Source organism: Bos indicus, chromosome 22 (genome assembly GCF_029378745.1).
Source record: "Bos indicus isolate NIAB-ARS_2022 breed Sahiwal x Tharparkar chromosome 22, NIAB-ARS_B.indTharparkar_mat_pri_1.0, whole genome shotgun sequence".
Classification (NCBI taxonomy): Eukaryota; Metazoa; Chordata; class Mammalia; order Artiodactyla; family Bovidae; genus Bos; species Bos indicus.
This window is the reverse complement of record NC_091781.1, coordinates 48,700,319-48,725,890: the sequence shown is the minus strand read 5'-3', so window position 1 is coordinate 48,725,890 and position 25,572 is coordinate 48,700,319. Positions and strand designations below refer to the sequence as shown.

At 56.7% G+C, this 25,572-nt stretch overlaps 1 protein-coding gene and 1 long non-coding RNA gene across 4 annotated transcripts in view; one reads left to right on the top strand and one right to left on the bottom strand.

Moving 5' to 3' along the window:
• The first annotated feature begins 3,150 nt into the window (after window positions 1-3,150).
• Window positions 3,151-19,699, top strand: LOC109576384 (uncharacterized). Its single transcript, XR_002183373.2, has 5 exons — window positions 3,151-5,147; window positions 7,886-7,923; window positions 11,377-11,511; window positions 17,789-17,918; window positions 18,820-19,699. It is a non-coding gene; the product is annotated as an uncharacterized lncRNA (long non-coding RNA).
• The window catches only part of POC1A (POC1 centriolar protein A), a 100,633-nt gene continuing 85,426 nt past the window's right edge, over window positions 10,366-25,572 (bottom strand). For all 3 annotated transcript variants that reach the window (XM_019984992.2, XM_019984987.2, XM_070776590.1), the window contains one exon: window positions 10,366-11,089. In XM_019984992.2, coding sequence (XP_019840551.2) covers window positions 10,991-11,089 — 99 coding nt within the window. In that variant the 3' untranslated portion in view covers window positions 10,366-10,990. The remainder of the gene's footprint in view (window positions 11,090-25,572) is intronic.

Genomic DNA, 25,572 nt, shown 5'->3' with positions numbered 1-25,572 from the left:
CCTGACATGAGGTTGCTGGGTTGAGGCCTCAGTGCTCAGCCCCATCGCAGGTTTCGTGGCCAGCATGTGTTTCCACATGGGCTCAGCTGCCCGGTGGCTGCCTGGCGCTGAATGTCCTGTGCTCACAGGTAGGCAGGCATGGGTGCTTGCACTACACAACAGTCTGGGCAACTCCTGTTCTTGATGCGGCCTCACCCAGCCCTATTCCTGCCACAGGGGCACATGCCCCCAAAACCTGGGGCACCCCATCCCTGCAAAGACTAGGGTCCCCTGGGAAGAGAGGAGGGACCAGTGGAGTCTCAGGGCTCCTGGTGGGGCCCTCGGAGGTGGTCACAGGGAGGACCCGGGGCCAGCTCTGCTTATGGGCCCCTGCTCATGTCCCCTCGCCGTGGCTTATGCAGTCTCCAGCTAGAAGCCAGCACTGCCCTGACGGCACAGCCCTCTGGCCTGAGCCAGGGGCTCGTGGGGGTGAGGCATGGAGGGCAGTTTGGCCAGAGCTTGAGCCCCCTGTCAAAACCTCCCCTGTGGGACTTCCCTGGCAGTCCAGTGGCTAAGACTGCACTCCCAACGCAGGGGGCCTGGTTCAACGCCTGGTCAGGGATGATCCCACATGCCGCAACTGAGTTTGTATGCTGCAATGAATGATCCCGCATGTCGCAATAAAGACCCCGACAAAATTTTGGCATAGCCAAACTAAAACACCACAAAATAAAAACCTTCCCCAGAACCACTAGGCCAGGCCAAGAACTCAGGCCGGGAAGTGGCTGGATTCCTCAGGCCATGAACTCTGTTGGGCCATGGAGCACCCACAGTGAAGGAGCTGGAACCCTCAGATCTGGGGTGCTGCTGTGGACTTGGCTGGCCCCTGGAGGTGCCCAGCCTTTCCATCTAAAAGGGGGGCAGTACCTTTGCCTACTACTCTAACTCTCAGGGATGCGGGACAGCCAGGTGGGTTCTACCCTGGATTATCAGAGGGAAGGACTTCTTTGGCCTAAGGTGCTCCCAACCGGCCCCATGCATGGAGGGCAGCAGGAATGGGAGGAGTGGAGACTGGCAGCCTGACCAAGGGGCCTGGCTGTACTGCTGACTCCACCAGCCGCCTCCCCACTCCAGGCCTGTTTCCTCCTCTGTACACTGGGGCACATACAGAACACCACGCAAGGCAGGAGGAGAAGCGCTTGGGAAGGGTCCAGGCCAGGGCTAATCACGTTTCCCTGGCTCAGCCCTCTTGTGCCTGGACAGTGGGGAGAGGGCCCTGGGGGCGGGCGGCGCCCCCTGTGGGAAGGGCTCCTGGAGCAGAGGCTTGGGACTGGGGCTGGTATGCAGCTGTACTGTGGAGTGTGGGCAACATGGACTCTGGGCAGAGAGGCTGTGGCTCCAACAGGAAGGGTAACAGAGGAGACAGCAACTCTTCTGAACCTGGAGTGGGTGGCTGCCTGAGCTGAGGCTGATGTGGGATGGGGAAGGCCCTGTCCCCAGCCTCATGCCTTGGTGCCCACAGCTGCCCACCAAGCTCCCATAGGGAAGGGCAGGGAGGGACTGGGCATCACGCCTGGCCCTCCCTCCAAGTCTCAGCCACACTGGCCCCCCGCACACCCTTCCTTAGCTGTGACTGCCACTCAGTTCCTGCCCTTTGCTCAGTCTTGGCAGACAGCAGCCCCTGTTCTGACCCTCGGGGAGCCTTTCCTAGCAGGGGGGCTTTGACCCATGCCTCCTGCCTCCTCAGGGCTCTGCCTATAGAGCTGTCCAAAGCGGGAGTCACAGAATGCTAGTCTCAACAAGCGTACTTGGAGAAAGAGGTTCAAGCGGTCAGATGTCTGAGAAACACTCTGAACTCTGGCCCTGGCTGCAGAGCATCAGGGTGTGTTAAAGGCTCTGAGAAGTCCTGCAGGGACACAGCAGGCTTAATTTTGGCCGAATCTGGCATTTGCCAGACTCCAGGGACCACAGCATCCGTTTTTTTGTGTAACCTTCACTCCCAGCCCACGGCACTGCCCTCAGCCTGTCCTTCAGAAGAGAAAATGGCTTTATGTTGCCCAGCGGCTGCTCAAACCACGTTCTCTTCCCTGCACTTCCCTTTCTGTCTTCAGATGAGAGGCTGAGGGTCATCAAGAGCTGCTCAAAACCCTACGTTCTCCCTGTGATCTGCCCCAGGTGCTCTGAGGCCTGCTTTTCACCAGCAGGTCCAATGCCGCAGTGGGACCGGAAGTCATCCCGGCTCCTGGGGAGGCCAGGATGATTAAATGGGTGCTGGACAGAGCTGAGCCGGATGCCTGGCCACACTTCCCCCAACCAGTGCAGCTCCTGTGGTTTCCAGCTCAAGGCTGCACAGGGAGGCTGCTCCTCTCAGCATGGGGGCTGTGGACAAGGCCCCCTCCCCAAGAGTTGTGTTACCAGCCCTGAGGGGCTTCTAATGAGTTCCACATGCAAGTGAGGGCCTCTGAGAGGAAATGGGAAGGGGCTGAGGAGGGGGAGAGGGGCCTGAGAGGGGATTGGAACCATGTGTTTGGAGGAGGAGGACAGGGAGGGAGAGTGGAGGCCAGAGGAGGGAAGACTATCCTCACAAGTCCTGCTGCCCTCCCCGCACAAGGTGACTGCCAGGCTCCCAGCCCCGCAGGAGGGCCCAGGCCAGCAGGCTGCAGGGGTGGAGTGGGGAAGGGTGGCAGCGGCAGGGGAGACCCCTTAGAGGGCCCACTTCTCTCCTTCAGGCAGAAAAAGCCCCAAATCCCTGACCCTCTGGACTGGGGTTCTGAGCCATTAAAAGCAGGACAGAACCAGGTAGGTGGCAGGGCCCATGGGGGCGTGAGGAGGCCTCTCTACAGCCAGCCAGCAGCAAGATGCTCATTCAGATCCAGCTCAGCTACCCTGACGCCACTGGAGAGCCCTGGGTGCATCGAGGCCACTGACCTGTCAGCTCTGTCCTCTAGGTTCAGGGGTGGGCAAGGAGATCTGGCATGTGGGTTGGCTGCTCCTCCTGCCCTCCCTGTCCAGTGGGAGCCATGCCTGGGCACTCAGATTGGCCTGGTGGCTAGAAGCCTCATAGGAAAAGGCTCTGTAGGATCCATGTTGGCATGTGGAGTGGGGTGTCTAATGAGATAGACCCATGGCGGTTAGGGAGCAGACTGGAGGGCCTCACGGGGTACAGTGGGTCTCCCTCCCAGGAGCACTGGTTGAACCCCAGGTTTCCAGTGGGCCAACCAGGGCCGGGGACAAGGCAGTGGCACCCCACTCCAGTACTCTTGCCTGGAAAATCCGATGGATGGAGGAGCCTGGTAGGCTGCAGTCCATGGGGTCCCTAGGAGTTGGACACGACTGAGCAACTTCACTTTCACTTTTCACTTTCGTGCATTGGAGAAGGACATGGCAACCTACTCCAGTGTTCTTGCCTGGAGAATCCCAGGGACGGGGGAGCCTGGTGGGCTGCCATCTATGGGGTCACACAGAGTCGGACACGACTGAAGTGACTTAGCAGCAGCAGCAGCAACCAGGGCCAGGCCTGCAGCAGGTCTTGTAGCCAGCTAGCTAGCCCACAGGAGTGGATAATGGGGGCCCTGACCTTTAGCTCCCACTTACAGCCACCTCCCCAGGCCACACACTGGAGCCCTGCTGGGACAAAGCCTGTTCTTACAGCCTTGTGTGAATAGTCTCAGCATATCTTTCCAGCACCCCTACAGGCCTCTACTGTTCTTACCCATGTTGTAGATGGGCAGAGCAAGGCAGAGAGTCAAAGCATGCCTGGCAGAAGAGCAGGTGCAAAAGCCCTGGGGCTGGAATGTTCCTGGTGTGTCCGAGGAACACTAAGGAGGCTGGTGTGCCTGGAGCAGCCTGAGGGGTGGCTGGAGGGGGTAGGAGATGAGGGTCGGGCAACAGGCAAGCTTGAGTAGGGCCTCCTGGCTGCGGTGAGCATTGTGGCCTGTACTTAAAGGAGGCTGGGGAACTGCTGGAAGGGGTTCAGCAGGGCTGGCATGAGCTAGCTTACAAGTTTTATTTTTATTATTTATTATTTTTTAATCTTAGGGCTTGGCTGACTCTGGCTGCTATGCTGAGAACAGATGGAGTGGGCCAATGGCAGAAGCAGGCCAGGCAGGAAAGGAGCAAGCCTCATCGCAGCAGGTCTGGCTGCTCAGGGGCGCCTGCTCCAAGTGCTGGGCAGACTCTCACCTAACCTGCCTCAGACTAAGCCCTGGCCCCTCAAGAGGGGCCGCCAGAGCTGAGATTCCCCTAAACCAGAGGCAGTTAACCCAACAGAAGACCCTGGGAAGAAATATAGATGGCCAACAGACACATGAAAAGATGTTCAATATCGCTGATTATTAGAGAAACGCAAATCAAAACCACAATGAGATATCACCTCACAGCAGTCAGAATGGCCATCATCAAAAAGTCTAAGAACAGTAAATGCTGGAGAGAGTGTGGAGACAAGGAAATCCGCCTACACTGTTGGTGGGAATGCGTAGCCATTATGGAACAGTATGAAGGTTCCTCAGAAAACTAAGAATTACCATATGATCCAGCAATCCCTCTCTGGGCCTATATCCAGAAAAAACTGGTAATTCAAAAAGATACATGCAAACCTATGTTTGGGCTTCCCTGGTGGCTCAGTGGTACAGAATCCACCTGCAGTGCAGGAAATGCAGGTTTGATCCCTGGGTCGGGAAGATCCCCTGGAGAAGGAAATGGCAACCTACTCCAGTATTCTTGCCTGGAGAATTCCATGGACAGAGGGGCCTGGCGGCTACAGTCCATGGGGTTGCGCAGAGTTGGACATGACTCAGCAACTGAACAAACCCCACCACCACCTGTGTTCACAGCAGCACTGTTTACAATAGCCAGGACGTGGAAACAGCCTAAATGTTCATCAGCAGATGCATGGGCAGAGACGTGGTGCACACACACGGGGCTACTACTCCGCCATAGAAAAGAACGAGGGACTTCCTTGGTGGTCCAACAGCTGACACCCTGTGTTCCCAATGCAGGGGGCCTGGCTGGGTTCGATCCCTGGTTGGAGAACCAGATCCTGCATGCTGCAACCAGAAGACCCTGCATGCCACAGGAAAACGCGGTGCAGCCAAGTAAATAAGCACTGGAGAAAAAACGAAAGGATGCTGTGTGCAGCAACTGGACGCAACTAGAGATCATCATACTGTGTGAGTAAGTCAGAGAAAGACAAATACCACCTGATGTCACTTGTGTGTGGAATCTACAACGCGACACAAATGAACCCATCTATCAAACAGAACCACGGACATACAGAAGCAAGCGGTGGCTGCCAAGGGGAAAGGGGCTGGGGAGAACTGGAGTGGGAGGCTGGGGCTAGCAGATATAAGCTTTTATATATAGAATGGATACACAACAAGGTCTTACTGTAGCACACAGAATTATATTCACTATCCCTTCATAAACCACAATGGAAAAAAAGAATATATATAACTGAATCACTTTGCTATACAGCAGAAATTAATATTATAAATCAACTATACTTCATTAAGAAAATATTAGAACTGGAAAAAAAAGGAGACTTTGGGATATGTTTCAAAGGGCATGGGCATCCTTGTGGGAACCTCACAAACAGCCCTATTCCTAAGCACACCCCAACTGAGGGCAAACTGGACCCAACCTCGGGACCAAGGCCACCCTGGGAGCAAAGGCTAACTTCACAGTTGGGGCCAAGAAGCCCCACTCAGCAGCCCCAACTCGGGCCAGCCCAGGCCTCTGCAACAGGAAGTACTTTGTGTTTCTAGTTAACAGGCACATGTGAGCTGCTGCCTGGAGGGTCCGGGAAGACTAATTACGTTGCTTCTCCTGCTCCAAGTCCCAGAGGCTTCTAGGAGAGCCAATCCAGGAGCAGCTGTCACGGAGAACAATTGTGGGGGCTGAGCTGAGAGTCGGGGTGGGTGCTGGCCCTGCTGAACACAATCAGTGCTCCCAGCCCCACCTTGGGCGTGAGGGTATGTCCTTGGGTGACTCTGGCTGGGGTCAGTTTGAAGGGTCAGAGCAGAGGTGGGTGGGGCATCATAGGAGCTTCTGGGGGAGCTGGCTGGTTCCAGAGACCTGCCAGGTCAAGGCGCGTCACTGGGCGGAGCCTAGCTGGGCAAAGGCAGGGGCAGGGCAGAGGTCTGGAGGAGAGGCTAGATGAGCAGAGCATCTGCAGGGCACTGGTGCCCTCGGCCAGGCCCGAGACCAAGAGAACAAGATGGACTGGGTGAACGTGGGCCCCAGGTGCCTGGGGATAGCCACGGCTCCGCAGTCGGTCTCCACTCCAGAGCTGAGGCCAGAGGCCAGGAGCTGACGTCAGTGTGCGCGGCTGAGTGACACCACGACCCCACTGGCTCCTACAGGCCAGGCCTCTGCCCACTGAGCACCCGAGAGAGAGTCAAGGTCCCACTTTCAGAAGCAAGAATTCGTGCCTGCAAGAGCAGCTTTGGACTGAGAAACGGAAGCTGCAGGATAGGACTTCCGCTCCTGTCCAGGGCCCTCATCTAGCGGTGCACAGGTTTCTCATGGGTGGTAGGAGAGACTTGGGGGCAGGGGTCAAGGTTCCTGTCACAGCAGCAAGCCCAGGCAGAGGGGGTTCAAGGTGGCCTCACCTGAAGTGAAACCATGCTCAGCCTTGCCCTATAAATAGGTTCCTGGGAGAGTGTTTCCACACAGCAGCTCCCAGCCGGAGGAGGGGCTGGCACAGAAAGCTTCCTAATGGCTTCACCCCAGGCTGTCTGGCCTGGCTCCAGTCTCATCCTCGAACCTGGATGTGAGGGCCCCATGTGCTGGGCCTCTAGAGAGACTTCCCCAGAGTGACTGAGAGGGAGCCCAGGGTGCTAGGGTGACAGCTGGGGTGGGCTGGAGCCCACCCAACAACGGGACAAGGCCTGGTGTCAGGGTGGTGACGCTCACAGGAAGTGAGCTCGGGCCTTCAGTCTGCCACTGCTGCCTTGGCAACGTGGTTCCCTCCTTGGCAGCCTGGAACAGGGCAGGGTGGAGGGGATGCTTAGAGAAAACTCTGGGGCTGATGTCTGTGCCCCTGAAATGACCACACACCCATGAAGGCTGGAGCCATCAGGGGCTCATCTTGAGCGGATCATTTAGGAAGACGAGATTAATGACAAGGAGCCGGGACAGTGTGACTCACCACCCTAGCGCCTGCTCAGCGGGCTGGGTTTCCGGGATTCCCGGCAATAATCACAAACGCCCACCCCAAGCCTGCGCTGGCCCTAGTGGCGGCCTTGGAGGGCCTGCCTTCTCGGGTGGGGGCGGGGGGAGGCTGTCTGCCAGCCCAGCTCCCTCACCACCACTGGGGATGCCCATGGCAGCGGTCATGGGGTCAAGAGACCAGAACTCTGGCCACGGAGAACTTCAGAGCCAACACAACTCTGGGACCATCAGACTGTGTCCTCCTGGACACAGGCCAAGTTCTGGGAAAGGGGCCCAAGCCGCCAGAAGTCTCTCTCCAGCCATACACTGAGCACACTCGCTCTGGGCACCTTTTGTGCCAGAAGCATTAGGAACTAGCTCACAAACCGTCTCTACAAGGTTACTGAACCTAAGGTCACGGAGCTAGCAGGGGCAGAGCCGACTGGCGGTGGGTCAGGCGCCCTTGCCTGCCTGCTCTCAAGCAGCACACCCCTGTGGAGATCAGGAGACCAGGGACAAGGTTGCTGGTGGATGTGAGGATGGCAGAGTCTCCAGGACAGGCTGGCTCATGCCCCTCAAGTCTCTGGAGGGACACAGGTCTGCGGGGACCCATCGACACTTAGCCTGTCTGGGCTCCTGGGAGTGGTGCCTCAGGAGTGAAAGGTGGTGGGCTTGCCACAGGCAGGGGCTGGACTCTGCTGCTGCTTTCTGGCTTGGTTTGGAGCCTACCTGACCTGCCTCTCTCTTTCTCTGGCAGGAAGTACAGATCCATTCCCGGAATCTGGCAAAGGATAGGTAAGGGGCTGCAACTTAAGTCAGAGATACTTCTTTTATTCCGCATGGTAGGAAAATTAGAGCATGAAGGGATGGGGATATGGGGTTGGGATCTGCCATGAAGACGTACTTCCTAACAAAAGCCCCCTGGCCTAAAAACATCTTCCTAGCCAAACCCCGCCCCCCGCTGCAGTTTGGTTTTCTGGAATCTCAGTTACCAAAATCCAAAATTAGGAGAGATGACAGCTAAGCTGAGGCATTTACATTTCTAGAGGGCTGCTTCTGAGCTTGGCGGCATGGCTGGGGGACTGCTAAGAGCCCCAGCCACAGGGGAGCTGCTGGGGTGGGCTAGCAGGGAGTATCATTTGGGGAGGTCACAAGAAAGGCCGTCACGGGGCCCCCAACCAGGCCAAGTCACCTCACGTTCCCCGCCGCCAACCGCTTGTGAGAACCCCCATAGCCAGACCTGTCAGCCCCCAGCCCAGCCAGCACTGCCTGGTTGAGCCCCGCACTCTGCCTCAGCCTGGTCACTCACACTGACCCCCAGGCTTGGAGGCGGCAGGTCTCTGTGATGTTTCAAAGACAAAGACAGCTCTCCAAGAACCATCCTTCTCCCCTGTGCCTGGCCTGGCCGGTGACTCCATCAAGGCAGGCGAGTGTGGCAGGAAACCCCTCAGGCGGCCCTGGTCCAACCCCTCGTGCAAAGCCCTCCCAGATGGCCCATGGGCACAGCTCTGTCCCCCTCCTTCTGGGGAAGCCCAGGTCACGCCGATACTGTGCCACCAGACAAGCTGTGTGCTGTTGGGGGTTGGGGGGTAAGCAACCCTCTCTAGACTGTTTACATCTGATAATGGTTGTTGGGAAAATACCACACTACAGCCTCCCAGGCCATTTCCCAAGTCCTTAGCAGACTCTCAAACCCATTTTTTTCTCACTGAGGAAGGGAGATTTCAGAGAAAAATTAAAAACTCGATCCTGGTATAAACAGAAGGCGTGATGGGTGGCAACCCTGCCTGGTATGCGAGCAGAGCTGGACACAATGCCTTGGAGACCCGGCTCCTGTCCTGCTGTCTCTAGCAAGGGCCACCCTGGGTCTCTGGAGAGGACCTCGCCTGGACTGGCTGCTCAAATCGCCACAGCCCCAACACCTGGGAGCTCCAGCTCAATTGACCACAACAAGGCCGCCCATGTCTCATCAGAGGCAGGGCAGCCAGCCTGGGAGGGACAGACAAGCCTGGCCCCACAAGCTGTGTCCCCTCTGAGCAAGCTGACTTGGGGCCACTCGGACTTTCCCTAAAGGCCTCCAGGGCAACCTCCCCAGTGGCCAAGACTCCATGCTCCCAGTGTAAGAGGCCCAGTTCGACCCCTAGTTGGGAAACTAGATCCCCACGTGATGCAACTGAAAGTTTGAATACCGCATCGGAAGATCCCACATGCCGCAACTAAGACCGGGCACAGCCAAATAAATATTAAATAGATAGATAAACCATATCTCCTTAAAAAAAAAAAAAAAGCCTTCAGAGACTGGGAGCCATGACCTCCCGAGGCAGCTGAGGAGCTTACCTGACAGTTTAGACCAGCAAGACTTCTGGGCTCTTCTACATGCTAGCAGGGCCATGTGGAGAACTGCAGCAGCTTCTGGGGGGCTCTGAACCGTCCTGAGTCGTCAGCCTCTTGCCCATCTAGCAAGCTCCATCCTCCTAGAGGGACAGGTGGGCCAGGGAGCCACGGGCCTCTGTTGAGTGCCTACCTGGTAGGGTGGCCACCACTGCTACCTGACACAAGACCCTGAGGCTCAGAGGCTACATCACCATGTTGGGGCTACACAGCTCAACCAAAGGCAGAGCCTGAGGCCTGACTCCAGACTGAAGCTCTCTCCCCACCCAGGTGGCAGAGCAGCTCCCCCAGGCTCGTCGTTCACCAGGACTCAACACAGGCTGCCTCTTGTCAGCCTCAGCTCTGAGGCATTCAGCCTCTGCTCCCACGTGGAACCTGCATAGGCTGGGAACTTCACTAGCCGCCTGGTACTGACAATTCCTGGGACTCTAACACCGCCCGCTCCTCTAGGCCCCTGGGCAGGGCAGGTATGTTGGAGGGTAAATACCTCCCTGGCTGGCTGGGCCCCAAGAGGCTGAATGCAGAGATATGGATGACACCCAGACATATGGCGAACACTTGCCTAGCTTTCCTGCACAGATGCAGGGAAGCAGCCCATGGAACCCTCGTGAGCAAGGGGACAAGCAGGTGCCTGAAGCCTCCAGGTCCAGCTGAAGCAGCTGGCTGCGCCAGCCAGAGGGAACTCTGGCTGTCCTTGCTCCTAAAGACCCCGAACAGCGGCAAGCAAGGTGTGCAGGGCTCTGGAGGTGATGCTGGCGGGGCCCTCCCAGATGTCATTTTGTTCTCCCTTATGGACGCTGGGGATGGAGGCACTGATTAGGTCTCACTCAGAACAAGCCATTCCAGTGACGAGTCCATCAAGTTCATTTTAATGTTCAGGTTCCTTTGCCCTCGTGGATGCAGAGGAAGAAGCCACCAGGCCCCAGTAAACGTGGGACAGAAATCAAGGCCCCTGCGAAGCCACCATCCCCTCCAGAGGGCTTGTTCCTGGATAAATCGGACAGACGGGCCCGCTTTGGGCCTTTTGTCAGATTTAAAGGAAACTATTGGCTCATCCAACAAGTGGTCCACCTCTACTCTGGGATAGAGGACAAAGCCAGGCACGTGGCAGGAAGGTCAGTAAGGGATGAGTGAAAAGCAGGGTGGCATGGAGCTCTCGCCTCCAGAGGAGAGCTCCATCTTAGGGCTCCTTAAGACTCCAAGGTAACAAACATTAATGTGAAGTGGCTCCTTCACAGTAAACTAGGTATATCATCTGTGCATACGTGGGCCTGGCCTATGGGGGCCTCCCATCAGCAGGTGGAGTCTCTGGGTGCAGACAGTTGGGTGGAGGGCATAGGCGCACAACCCCTGGGGCTCTGGGGGATATGGTTCCCAGGGCTGAATCTTATTTATTTACCCAAGTGTCCAGTACAAATCCCCGACCTGCCACCCCCCAAATCGACCAAGCTCTTGATTCTCGTTCCCCTGATCACGGTGTTGTTCTCTGCATGATTAGCTGCTGGTTCTCCAGACACTGCTTCAGCTTGTCTTCTGTCAGTGTCAGCCGCTGCTCCAAGATGGAGACTGTCTGCAAAATAAATGGTCAGGCTCAGGATGGAGGGGCCCCTGGGCTGCCCTCAGCCAGGCCTGCTCAGCTGCCCCGGAACAAATGCCATCTTTTCCCACCCAGGCTCCTGCTTGGTGCCCTGTCCCTGGGTCTCCATGCCTTCTCCTGCTGGTTGGGGAAGGTGGTTCTGTGCTGTTTGTGGGCAGCAGAAGGGCACAGTGAGGGACAGCAGGCCTCGTGGTCTGACATTTAGACTGAGTTATAGAGCAGCAGCACTTGCTCATCTGGGCTGGGCTCTGTCCTTTCAGAGACCAGCCAACCAGAGACCATCAACCATCTCCATTCTGAAGATGAGGACACTGCACCCACAAACGAAGGGCCTCCACCGGGGTCCCGCCCAGGCCTTTTATCTTCACAGCTGGAGGGACTTCCCAGGCTTGGAGGTGAGAGCCCTGAGCCCAGGAGGGCCACAGCCCGTCCGAGTCCACTGGGGACCGCTGTTTCTGAGCAGTGTTCCTGAGTCCATTTTCTCCGCTATGATAGGAATGATAATGGCAAGCTCACAGCAGTCCTGGAGACTGTGAGGTGACAGCATGGTGCCCAGTACGTGTCAGCCTGGCACACGCTGGCCACGGTGACGATGCTCGTCATGTTGGCCTCTGGGGGGCAGAGACTGACTCTCTGGCCTCTCCTGCACACCCGGCATGATGGCTGGTCTGCCGACCTGGCCTCCAGACAAGGCTGCAAAACCTGCCCCCTCCTTTGCCTTTGGACAGAGCGTTGGAGAGGGGCAGGAGTGTCCAGGCCCACACAGGCCCTGGGCGAGTCCACTGGAAATGAAGCAGGCTTGGTTCCTTGCCGTGTAGCCTACAGGCATTAGAAAGGGCTCAGATTAAGAAACAAGACTTTCTCTTAACTTTACCCATTTGTGGGCTTTCCCAAGAGGTTTTGCCACCTTCCCTGGGGCTCCATAGAGGCTCTGGGCCTTGGTCCAGTAGAAAGGAAACTTTCCTCTCACATATTTAATAAAACACTGAAACATTTGGGGAGGGAGTTTCCCCTTAAGGCTGCTATAAATTCTCGCAGCATCCCACACGGATATCAGCCTCATGGAGGCTGCTCCTCCTGGCGGCTGGCCCCCTCTAAACAAGCTGGCTGGGCTGCAGGGGCTCTGAGCCCCGGGGCACAGGACAGAGCCTGAAAATCTGCTGCCTGTGGAATACGAACTGGCACCCTGAAGAGGCAGAGCTGAGCTGAAAGAGACGATCACATTCCTCTCTACTGGCCGGCCAGCCATGGAGGGGGTCTGCGGCTCGTAAAAGTGGCAGCGGAAATAGCCCCCGGCTGGCCCAGAGCAGCATTCCTGGAAGTTTCCACTGGCTGCTGCAAAACCCACACTGAGCCAAGCTCCAGAATCATTCCTCATCCAGACTTTTTCCGATGGTCCTGGACTCCAGGCCCCAGTGGGGGAGCCAGCCAGCTTGTCCTCTTTTGGCCAGCACTGCCCCCCAAAACACACATACTTAAAAGAAATTTTTTTTCCATAGGGACTGAATTTCCAAATGTGGAGGCAGTGGGTTTTGGGCCAATGTCAATACCAGGGGTGCCACGCATTTCATGGGGCTAAGTAGAGTGTTCCATGGCGGGCGGGGGTTACTCAAGCTCAGTAGAAATACGGTCATTAAATTCGATGATGTTAAACTTCTTTGAACAAAAAAGCATTATCTGTTTCACCTCAAGCCACAAATGGAAGGTGTTGGGAGGTCCTTCCTTTGGGAGCTATAAACACCTGAGGGGGTGTTTCATACCATGTTATAGACAAATGGGCTGAAAAAAAAAAAGCCTACCCCTCTCAACTCTGCAGCTTCTCCCCTTCCCCCAGGCAAGGTTCTGGAAGAGCCACATCATCTGTTTGGTCTCCACCCCCATTCCTGGTGTGCCCAGCCTAATCTGCCAAGATGCTGGCTGACAGCCACCAGGCGCTGATCAAGTCCACCAGGCTCTTCCCAGTCATGGAGGATTCCCACCAAACCCCTTCTGAGCTGGAGGAATGGGCCTGTGAGAGAAGCACAGCTTTGGAATTCTGTACATTAGAACAGTCTCTGCTTCACAAATCTGTCTTAATAATCCTATCCCACTAGAGCATGGGACCTCATTTTCATGGGAAACGGTTATCCCTTCTGATAACATGAAGCCCGGAAGCCCTGATTTCTGATTTGCTGACGCACCTTCCTTCCACCAGAGAGAGGGCTTCCCCAGTGGTGGAAAGGCTCCGATGGGGCAGCCAAGTAGCAGAGGTCAGACATGCGCAGGGCTGGCAGTACACGCAGTCAAGAGGCCAGGCAGGCCACCTGCAGGGAGCGGCTAGGCCTCCAGTGTGCTCTCCGGCTGCTGGGGTCCCTGTGAGGAGGCAGCAGTATCCCTCACAGGGATAGATAAGATTCTGGGCCATGTCCTGTGCCATGTTTGCACTGTGACCTTTACCTGTGGGCTCAGCTTGCCTCCATGAACACGTGCTGCCTCGGCATCCAGGGCAGAGCCCTGCCTTCAGCCCTGCGCGCCTGGGGCCACGCCAAGCAGGCTGCTCGCGGCTTACCCCACCTCATGCCCTGGTCCAGCCCTGGGACCTTTCCTCCTGCCACCTGGTGCCCATACTCCCTGGGCCTGGAGACAAGGCCAACCTGCCCTGGAAGGTGAGGAGAAGCACTGGAAAGACAAACACCTCTGCAGTCCCTCGGAGTCCATGCTCCCAGACCAGTCACCTCACTTTCCTTTTATTCAAGGGTGAATGATCTGGTCCCAACCTCTCACAAAGTCCCCAAGGGGATGGAAGTCGGGTGTTGTGGCAGGTCCCAAAGAAGGAAATGGCCTAGCCGGACGTGGTGCCACAGGATTAGCAACTTAATTTTAAGGAGGGCCAAGGAAAACTGGAGAAGGGGCCAAAGGAGTCAAGGGTTCTGGCTCCTGGGCAGACTGGTCTGGGCAAAGTGTCTGGGAAAGACAGCCATCATTGAATTGGTGATTCAATGGCTAAGACTGCGCTCCCAGTGCAGGGGGCCTGGTTTGATCCCTGGTCAGGGATTAGATCCCACATGCTGCAACTAAGAGTTAGCATGCCATAACGAAAAGATCCTGCATGCAGTAACTAACAGCCAAATTAATACACAAATAAATGAATATTAAAAAAAAAAAAAAAGACAGTCATCAGCCGGGACTCTGGGGTCCAAATTCTTCCACAGAGAGGGCCCTCCTGTCTGTTGACCTTGGAGAAACCAGGCAGCTTCATACACTCTCCTTGGCCCTGTGCCATCCAGACACGAGGCCCCCAAAGCCCAGACCTGAGGGAAGACCCAGGACTGCGCCTGGGGTGGGGGTGGGGGAGTCCTGACTCTCTTTGCTGAGCTTGCTCTTTGTTGCTGTGCGGGCTACTCTCTAGTTGCTGTGCGTTAGTGTCTCACTGCAGTGGCTTCTCCTGTTGCAGAAATAGGCTCTATGGCTTGCAGGCACATGGGCTCAGCTGCTTGGCTGCATGTGGGATCTTCCTGGACCAGGGATTGAACACGTATTTCCCTGCATTGGCAGGCAGATTCTTTACCACTGAGCCACCAGGGAAGCCCCATCTTAATTCCTGACACATACAGCTCCAAGGGCTGTGCTTGGCAGCTGACATGGAGCGCTCACAATGTTCCAAGCACTCCAGTATGACCCCTCAGGGCGGGAGCATTTATCATCCCATTTTTTTCCAAAGAGGAAACCAAGGCACAGTGATATTAACCTGCTGAAAGTCACACAGCATACAAATGACAAACCTGGAGTGTGAACCCTGGTGGCCTGGCTTCAGAGTGAGGGCTAACGTGCCATGAGCTGCGCACGTTTGCTTTGTCCCCACCCATGTGTAAGGACAGGCCTGGCCTACTCCTCTTCCCCTGGCTCACTGTGGCAGTGCCTGAGGACTACTGGCCCTGGGCCCCAGCAGTCTTGATTGTCCCCCGCCCTGTGCCCAAGCTCAAGCTACCTGAGGACATAGCCATGGATCTCTCTTCTCACCCAATGGCAGCCACCTTCTGTCCAGGCCACTTGGTCTGGTGGCTCTGGATTAAATGAGCAAAAGCAGCTGGAAGGGACACCCCCGATGGTCACCCAGCAGTGTCCTCACATCATCTGGCCACTCTCTGAGGCGGTTCCCAGGCCTCAAACACCTCCCATGCCCACGAAGCAGTCTCTTATCTAGCCAAACATTTAGGTTTGGAATTATCAAGACAGTCACAATTTTGAGCTATGAAAAGGCAATGCTGCTGCTGCTGCTAAGTCGCTTCAGTCGTGTCCGACTCTATGCTACCCCACAGACGGCAGCCCACCAGGCTCCCCCATTCCTGGGATTCTCCAGGCAAGAACACTGGAGTGGGTTGCCATTTCCTCCTCCAATGAAAGTGAAAAGTGAAAGTGAAGTCACTCAGTCGTGTCTGACTCTTCACGACCCCATGCACTGCAGCCCACCAGGCTCCTCTGTCCATGGGATTTTCCAGGCAAGTGTACTGGAGTGGGGTGCCATTGCCTTCTCTGATGAAGAGGCAATAATATAGGGATATATCGACAAAAACCTTTTAATATGTATGCAATGACAAGCAACCCTAACACCCTTATTTTAGATGCTATCTCTCACTGGGGTGCTCTCCCTACAAGACAAGCAGTCAGACCCCAACCAAGCTGTGGGACTTGCCCAGGTCGCCACTGGCACCCCACCCCTCACAAGACTGGGTTCCACTTTATTTATTTTTTTGGGTTCCACTTTAAATGAAGCACCTTCCTCCCTGAATCAGAGCAATAGGAAGCAGAACTCGGACTCCATGCCTGGACACTATCACTCTTTGCCCAACACCGTCTGCCTCCCAGGGTCACAGCCATAGGGGAACCAGAAGTTTCACTTTCAAAGTCACACCTGTCAGAGAATCACCTGGGGGCTTGTTTCAGAAACACCTTCTTCTGCTATTACCAACAATTTCCAGGAAGCCACAGCCCTTCTCTTAAGGAAAAGCGTTCCCTTAGAAACACTCCTGTTTGCTGTTGAATGAATTCTGTTGTTTCTCTACACCAAGGGCTGGCACACTCAGTCTGCGGCCTGTTTTTATAAAAAAGGTTTTATTGCCATGCCCACGTGCTTACATTCGTCCATGGCTGCTCCAAGGGCAGGGTGAGTAGTTGTGACAAACTCTATGGCCCACTGAGCCTAGAATATTGACTGTTAAGAAAAAGTTTGCTGGAGACACTTTCTTCACTCACTCAGATCCTCTGGGGCATCACCCTGTGCTGGCCCCTGCCAGGTTCAGGGTGACAGTGGCGCAGAGCACAGGATCAGTTGGCCCCACAGGATGTGCAGAGAGTTGGAGGCCAGTGCTAAGCAGCTGTTGGGACTGCAGTGTGTGCTGGGAGATTGCGGGGTGCTGCCTGGTCAGAACCAGGGGAGGTGGCCCTAGGAAGTGAGTAAGCTAAGACCGAGGGGGAGCTCACCAGGAGAGAGGGGCAGGAAGGCCCTGAGGTGGAAGGGAAGGCAAGAGGCAGGAGAGGGGCCTGGGAGGAGGCAGGAGATGGGGTCGGCCCTGCAGGCCATACCCGGCAGCCCCAGTTTCAGCCTCAGAGCAGCAGGAAGGGGCTGGGGGCTTGAGGCTGGGTGAGGCCCCTCCGGCTGCTCCATGGTGATGGTCTGGGAGTGCCTGTGATTAGGTATGAAGGAGGCGAGAGTGAGAGGGGATGGTGGTGGGTTGGTCTCGAGGTGGTAGTGGGTGGGCTAAGGGCGAACATGGACAGACTCAGAGCCATGAGGTATGACCCACCACCGCCTGGTGGTGAGTCAGATGGGGAGAGAGAGACGAGAACACAGGGTGAGAACGGGCACAGGCTGAGGCCCCTCCGAAAGGGCCAGGCAGGCACAGGGCAGTAGTGGAAGAAGCCTGGGCCAGCAGCAGGGTTATTCTGCATTTCTGAGATGATCCTCATTAATGGGGGTAGAGGGGCTGGCGGGAGACAGGAGAGGAAGAGGGTCCTGAACCACAGCCCGTGGTACTGGAGAGCAGAAGCCGGTGCAGGACCATGTCAGCGATGCCACTGCCAACCCCTGGAAAGCAGCCTGGCCCCTCAGTGGGTGCCAACTGAAGGACCACCCCGCCCAGGGGCCCCACAGGAAGCAGGCTGCTGGAGGCCCTGGGGGCCAAACCCAAGAGCACGGGAGAGGCCAGCCGGGGCCAGTGGGTGGGGTTCCCGGCATGACGGTCAGAACCCTCTGAGGAAAACCCCCTGGGAGAGACTCAGCAAGGCTGAATCTTTTGAAGCCTGATTTTCCTGCTGAGGGGGGAGAAGACATTGTGACCTGTCTCCTATGAGGGCAACACTGACAGGCGAGATGCTTCTCTCGCTCACAGTTCAACAGTGAACTGTGATGCTTTATGAAACACCCTGAAAGTCTTCTGAGTGTGGTGTAAAAATAACCAATTTTTAAAGAGACAGGCTTTTATTTTTAGTCCCTTATGAATTATAGTGACGCCCGAAGGAGCTGCACCAAAATGCCACTCCTCGGTACTAAGTCTGGCACCTGGGGCCCTGAACTCCAAGCAGGAGGGAACGCAACACGGGGGACATTTTGACAGCGTCACAGTTCCAAACCTTCCTGCCTCAGATGCCTTTTCTCTGCTGGCATTGAGTCACCAGGCGTCTGCACCCTCTTAGGACACAAACTGCAGGGACAGAACCTGGTGTGTGTATCTCTTCTGGCCTCCGAGGTGGCCAAGGGGAGCCTCCATCCTCACTCCTGCCACGGGGCCTCGGACATCTGCGACGCTGGGAGAAGTCAAAGCAGGTATGTGGGGCCTCTGCCCATGAGGGGCTGGGCAGCCGTACTCCCAGAGGCTCTGCTCTGGTCCAGGGAAGAATTTGGCGGGCATCATACGGGGGAGGCGAGAATCAGTGCTCCCTGGGAGAATAATCCTCCACCTTGGGAAGCCGTGGAACACAGCAGGACAGGTTCAAGTTACCCACAGCCTCATGGAGCAGCGCAGTCCTTTCAGGCACACACACTCCCCCTGCCTGTCCCATAGACTGCCCACTCCCCAGGCCCCCACACCCGCATGGCGCGGCCTTAGCCCTGCCAACCTCCTTTTCCTCCTTGGCCTGGTTTCCTCTCAGGTGAGCTTGTCCTGTACTTTCCCTCAGCTCTTTCCCCCATCTCTTATTTCTGGCTCCTTTTTAAGCCTCTTTTCCCATCTCTCTTTTTACTTTGTATTTAGGGAGAACGCAAGAAATGTGTTGACCTGGCCCACAGGGACTGAGCTCCACATGGAGTCCAGCCCCCATGGGAAGGAGAGTGCCAACCCAGACAGGAGGCCCCAAGACCTCTGTGAGGAGACAGCACAAGACAGGCCAAGCTTCAGGTGCAGCAGGGGCAAAGGTCCCAAGGCAGGGAACACAGCACTCTCTTGGCACTGCCAGGAGGCCAGAGTGGTTGGTTTGGAGTCACCAAACAGGGAAAAAAGAGCAGTGGCCACAAGGAAGTGGAGGAGGGACCCCAGGGCCCTCAGCCAAAAAGGGACAGGAGTCAGGGAGCCTCCACTCCCCGGCACTGCCTCACCAGACTCAAATTCGAGCAGGTCCAGCCAGGGAGAATGGTGCTCCTGTGGCCAATTGTCCAAGTGCTGGATCCAGAGGGGACCCTGGGAGAAGAGGAAGAGGCTCAACTCGGGAACTAATCATGGCTGTCTTAGTTTCACAACAGGCAGTGAAGCAGGACCGAATAAACTGGCACTTCAGAACACAGACCTAGCTGCACCCTCCAAGCCAGGTCCCTTCCAGCAGCTGCCGCTCTGTCCAGAGCCACCACGGCCACCATCTTGAATGACGACCTCTTGCACACTCCCCGTGTGCAAATGCAGCAGGAAAACTACTAGAACCCTAACTTCTGCAAAGCCCAGAGGGGCCTCAGGACACTACGAGCCCTCCTGACATCATCATGCACTCGCACGCTCAGCAGGGCCCATCCCAGGCGTAACCGAGACGCTGGCTCCTAGGGGCTCCAGGCACTGAGGGGCTGCCGTACCAGCCCTATCTGGGCGGGCTGCTGGCAAAGCTGCCACGACGGACAGTGAACACCACCTTGAAGGAGGGGAAAGAATGAGGACGATCAGCCAGCTGTTCGCTCTACATTTTCCTCAGCTATCGGGCGAGTTCCTTACAAAGTTGCCCGTGCGCAGGTGACTCACTCCAGGCCTCCCCACCATCCTCCCCGCTGCCATCCAGCTCGGGAACAGCCCTTCTTCCCGCAGCCCTCAACCTGCAGCCACGGTGCTTCCCCGTCCATGCTCTGCTGTGAGCAGAGCCCCAGGGTGCTCGGGGCCCCCCGTGGAGAGTAGTATTGGTGTCTATGGTTGAAAGGCCCTCCTGTGTCTCCCTGGAGCAGGGGAGACAGGTGGTTCAGAGGTGGACACCGTGGCTGAGCCCACACAGATGACAGAAGAAGAGAGCTGACATTCAGCCACGTGTCCCCTCCAGTGCACTGCCTCATGGTGAGGGGAGCTCAAACTGCCTTGGGAAGGCAGTCTCATGGGAAACCAGGAGATGGGGGGGTCTCACAGTCTGGAAGGGAAGAAAGCTGAGAGGGCTGGGGGTAGGAGGGCCACATAAGCACACATGTGCTGCAGTGTGGGAAGGTGGCCAGGCTGAGAGAAGGGAAACGTGCAGGGCCGAGGCGACACCCGGGAGAGGGAGGGGAGGGCAGGGGCAACAGGGAGCACGCAGAGCGCTGAGCGGACAGGGGAGGCCGCGGGAAGGGCTGCCACAGGGTGCCCCCTCTGTGGCCGTGTGGGGCTGTGCGCGGCAGTGTTGCCAGGACTCTGCCCAAAGAGCCTCCTTGCCTGACCCCAGGACTCCCATCATGCAATCAGTGCTGTGGGCCCCCCGCGTGGATGGAGGACCCTTCACGGATGGATGAAGGACTGGATGACTCCTCAGTCCTCATCCTTTTGCCCTGGCTTCCCGGAAACACCCCACCCTCCTGCCCTCCACACCACTTCTGCTATATTCCTTTTCTGTTCAACAGCATAGGACAAAAGGCCAGGCTCCTGGGCCTGGCACTCAAGGCCTGTGTTGCCCATCACCACTGCTCTCTCTGCCCCACCCTGCCTGCTCAAAGCCCCACTCCAGCCCTGCACCCCTAAGAAGTGCTCCGCGTCCCCACCCCAGCACCGGTCCCTGCCCTCCTCCTCTCTCAGCATGTCATGGTGCTGACACGGCTGTGGGCCTTAGAAATGCCGGCCTCCCGCTTTGTCCTGGGTAGTGAGAGCACAGGCACTGAGGCTGTACAGCCTGTGTTCAAACCTGAACTTTACCACTACCTTGCTGAGTAGTCCTGGCAAGTTATCTGACCTGGACTTCAGAGTCCTTATCTTGTAGAGCCATCGTAACACTTTATCATAGCTAACATTACATGGCACTTGCTCTGGGCAGGGGTTCACCGAGGGAACATGGCACCCCCTGGCTCACAGGGGTCCTGGCTGAGCTCTGGGCTAGTGGGGGAGGGGCCCAAATGAGGCCCCAAAGATGGCCTGTGGCCACAGGCCTCGCAGGGTCTGAGCCATCAGGGCACGTGGTGGTCTGGCTGCTTCTTAAAGTTCTCCTGTGACGGAAAGTTCCTTTTAATCACTTCCAGGCTTGTGGTCGATTCTGGCTCCTCCAGGCAGTCTCCCTAGAGGGGCTGGGTCACCCCAGCCCCCTTCCCTCAACACAGGAACCAGATTACTGGGGGGAAGGGAGGGTCCCATGTACCCTGAGTCTCAGGGAGAGGGCACAGTCACCCAGCCATGCCACTGGGGCACTCATGTCAGGCTGTGGGCAACATTCAGGGGCAGCCATTGGCTCAGCAACTCCGACTCAACTGTGCTGCACACAATGTCTAACTTTCCTTGGGTTTCACTGCAAAGATGGAAAAATGTGGAATTAATCTCTCCTGTAGCATGCTTTTGACTTCACTCAGATTCTAAAGATGTAAAACAGATGCAATAAAAGGGGAATCTCTTTGCTGTGGGGTGTTGTGAGCTATCAAAACAACACAGGGCTGCTGGGCCCAGTGCCTGCCTGGCTCAGCCTCGTCTCCTGGCAGCTCCAGTTCCGGCTCTCGGGGTGGTACACGTGCGTGTGTACACATGCGGGGCCCTGACTCAATGGTACCCTGGACAGCCAGCCGCCACATGTCAGAGGTGAGCTGGGGTGGAAGGGGCTAGCCCATCTCCCTCGGGAAGGGTTGCTGGTCTGGGCCCAGCTCTTCCCACCACCAAAGGTCTGCGTCTCAGCCCCAGCCTGAGACTGGCGCCTGAAGGTCTGTGGGCCAGGGGCCTTCGAGTCAGAGGTGTGAATGCCCGCTCACAAGCAGCCAGCTGATGGCCATCAGAGTGCCAGCCTCACAGGCACAGAGTTTCTGTCTATTCCTGCTCCCAGGCACGTCATAGGAGGTGCACACTGACTGCTGGATGGACACACACCAGACCCTGAGTGCTGTGAGGATGCAGAGAAGGCAGGTCCAGATCCCGGGGCACCTGAGGATGACCCTGCCTGGCTGGTGAGGGACATTCCCCCAGCTTGGTTTGGATCTGGGGAGGCTTGAGGGAGTGGTGGAGGAGGGAGAGGAGGGCAGACAGGCTGGAGCCCGAAGGGTTGCTGCCAGCTGGCCTGGGGAGGGAGGAAGCCTCCTGACCTCAGCAGGAAGTGAGGGTGTGCAAAGCAGGACAGAAATCCAGGAAGCAGCCCAGTTCCTCCCCCTCCCCCGCCCCCACGCCCGACCTGATGGGACTGAAAGCTTCAAGGCCTGAACTTTAAAGGGGAAGGAATGGAGATTCCCGCTCATGCTGATGTCTGTCTGATAGGTTAACTCGTCCAGATCACACACAGCTGATGCACAGAAAAACAAGCTTCTAAAGACATTCCCCCCAAGCTGCCTGGTCTCAGCAACTGTCTTTTTAACCAATCCTCATCATCCCGCAGCCTGCTGCCAACATCACAAAATGAGCTTTTGTCCCTTGAGCCCTCCAGTCCACATTTCTGCTTCACATTATCTCAGGGATATAGGATTTCTCTGGCGTTTCTGCATCCCCCACCCCCACCTCTAATGAGGACTAGTTCTCTTCAGGAAGTACATGGAACACTATTTTCTATTGGTGGATTAGCTATGGGATTAGAGAATCTTGGCTAATTTACCTTCCTTGTGACCTTATAACAATTCCTTTTAAATAAACATAGGCTTTTCCATATTACTGCTTACCCCCGAAGAAGAGGCTGTAAAAAGCAGGTCCACTCACCACCATCCATAAAACTGGATGCTCCCGGGACCATGAGGTGCAACCCCCACCAGGAGGAAGACCTGAGCCATACACTCCCCGCCAACCCTGGCCTCTGCCAGCCATGAAGAGGCCACTTGGGAAGCCTAGGGTCGGGGAGGGACACGACCCCAAGGGGCAGGATCCCAGTCACCACACAGGCACAGGCTCTGTTGTGCTCTGGCTCCAGGGAGAGTCCAAACACGGCATGAACCTTGGCCACCTTCAGTATCCCATTTCTTCAGATATGCAGATTTTTAGCAGTCCACATACAATAGTCAAGTAGCCAAGACCCAATAAAACACAACTGTCACAAGTCAGAGAGATTGCTCGATGGCTTGCTAAAGGTCTGAAACCTCAGTACAGCCTGGCAGGTCAGGCTGTGGCCCTCATCCAACAGGCCCACCACAGGGATGCAGGACTCACAGGCTCCCCCTGCCCTGCTGAGTGCCCACTGCCCATGCTGGGGACCCAGCCTCTCATCTTGGCCAGTTTTCTAAAGCCACCAGCTAAGTCCTGTTCAGAATAGGGGGCACAGAACCATTTCCCCCAAATGCCATGCTCTGCTCAGTTGAAAGCTCCTTTCTGCTTTTTCTCCTCCACCCCGCCATGGCTACCATGGGGAGAATGAGGGTCTGTACCAACAGTCCAGGCCCACAGGGCCCTCTGCTGAGAGGCAGAGACAAATGGCAGGCCCGACAGCAACCCCTCCCAGCTCCTGTGGTGCTTCATTCAGGAGGGCACCAAGGGGCCAAGCGGTCAGCTAGGGCTTGGTTAATCTCAGAGCTGCGTCGGCCCATTTGGGGCTGCCTGTCACAACCACAAGACTCATGGGCCCCTTCTCATGACCTGTGCTTGACCCTTCTAGGGAGGGCCCTTGGGTCCCCAGAGCAAATCGCCTGGGCCCCCTTCCTCCATCCTCTGAGAACTATCCAGAGCCAGGGAGCATGAAAGGTCCCTGCTCAAGACTAGTGCTTTAGCTGCTGCACACCCCCCCCACCCCCACCCCACCGCAGCTCCAAGCCTGCTTTGGGCCTCCCAGGAGAAATCTCATACGACCGTGAACACTCCCAGGCCCAGAGGTAACCACAGCCTTCCCGAGCCCATGTGGTGGGCGGGAGCATTCCATCTGCAGCTTCTTTGGGGAGGGGGTGCTTCTGCCACAACCACAGATGGGATAGAACACAGAGCTGCCATCCAGCCCCACTCACGGCAGTGCCAGCCCTGACTCGGTACTCCCCAGGCCTCTGCATTTGCAAAGCCAGAGAAGCCTGTGGACAAACTGCCAGAACGAGCAACAGGGCTGGGGGAGGGCCAGGGCCAGCTGCTCTGCAACCGTCTGGAGGGGGACCCAAAGTGTCCAATAGACCAGAGTATCTTCAGTCCCTTGTCCCCAGGAAGTAGCCTCTCAACAGGAAAAACAAGTCTCTTGTCTCCCAACCCAGAGAGGCAGGAGCCCTCGCTGTCCTGAACTCAACTGTGGCCCAAGGGCAGCCCTTAAATATCCATGAAGAGGCTGGTAAACCCACTCGGGATTGTACACAGTCGAGGCAAGGTGGAGACATGCAGCTGAGGGAGGGCCTGCTCTTGCGGAAACCAGCAACAGCCATCCCCGTGGCCCTACCTGTGTGTGCCTGTGCCATGGGGGATGGGGTTGGGGGGAACATGCACACACAAACAGGGGTCACTGGGCACTTGCACTGTACACCTTCCCAACAAATTCCATCTGACACACCTGGGAGGACACGCCCCCAGAGAAATGGAGAAACTGCTCTAAAATCTGCAGTCTGTTTCCACAAACAACAGCTGGTCTGTCCAGGAAAGAGGGACTGAGAGCCCCTCAGAGTGGTCAGGCAGCTCAGTCCACGGCAGGTGGGCCCAGGAGTCCCACACCTTCCCACCAGGGTAGAACTAGACACCTCACCTGAGCACCCCATCAGAAAGGAAATTGCAGGGACCATGGCAGGCAGGGGGGCTCAAAGAAACGTGTCACTGTATCCAATTCCCCAAAGCAAACAGGCCAAAATCCTTCTCCTTGTTGAGTTAGGTCATCAGAGTCACAACAACCTGGACCTTCTAACCAGCAGGGCTGGGTGGCCTGCCTCCGCCTGCTTCCCACGGCTCGGGTTCCAGTCCTGGAGCCCAGCGGCCCCCATGACTCACGGGAACCTGAATGTCTGACATCACAGTCTTGAGCACGGCTGCCATGAAAAAACACAGTTGAACAGGAATTTCATGGCTTGGTATTTTTAAAAAGCAGAAAGACATGAAACCGGAGTCAAAAATAACTTTGCTGTGGGTCTCTGAGGTGAAACCACTGGTCGCCTGCCGGGCCCAGGCCCCTCACTGCAGCCTCCCTGCTCCCAGGTACTGTCCACACGGCCGTGCCTCAGCCCTCGCCCCTGAGGAAGATGCAGGGCCCCCACAGCTTCCAGACACCACCCACCCTGTCCCTCAGAAGGAAGCAAAGGGTGCCAGGGTGGGAGGTGAGGACGCTGGCTGTGAAAACAGCCTCTCCCTGCTCACTGGTTAGTTTCCCAGCACCTGGGAAAGGGACCCTGAAATCATTTGGCAGCAGCCCCACAAGAACACAAAGGGAAAGGTCAGGGCCTCTGTCTGGACACTCACTGAATGTCTGTCACCAAGCAGGCAGGCCTGGCAGGGGTCCACCTGGAGCCCTTCCTCTTGGAGTAGCCACAAGGGGAGGGGCCCGGCCAGGGGCAGCAGGGAGCGGTGACTCACAGAAAGAAGGCCGTAATAGTCTCAGGCCCCACCTGAGATGCTAACCCCTGCTGCCCACCCCCGGGACAGATAGATGGGCAGGGTCTAATGTCTCCCCTCCATGGAGGAGGAAACCACAGCTTCCCCAAGTCCACACAGATGGAAAGAGGCCAGGCTGTGCCAGAGCATCTGGGGCTTCTGACTCCTGGTTGAGCTTTGCTCTGGCCCCATGCAGGCCTCTGCAGTCAGGCCATCTATCTCAGGAAGAGACGACTGGGGCAGGCCCAGCAGGACGGTGACAGGGTGGCCGCAGGACAGAATGGGGGTTGGGGGGGCAGGACAGGCTCCCGGGAGGCAGGGAGGGCAAACACATGGTACACAGCAGCCACATCCGTGATCTCAGCCCTAGCTGCTCTTGGGAATTCCCATGAG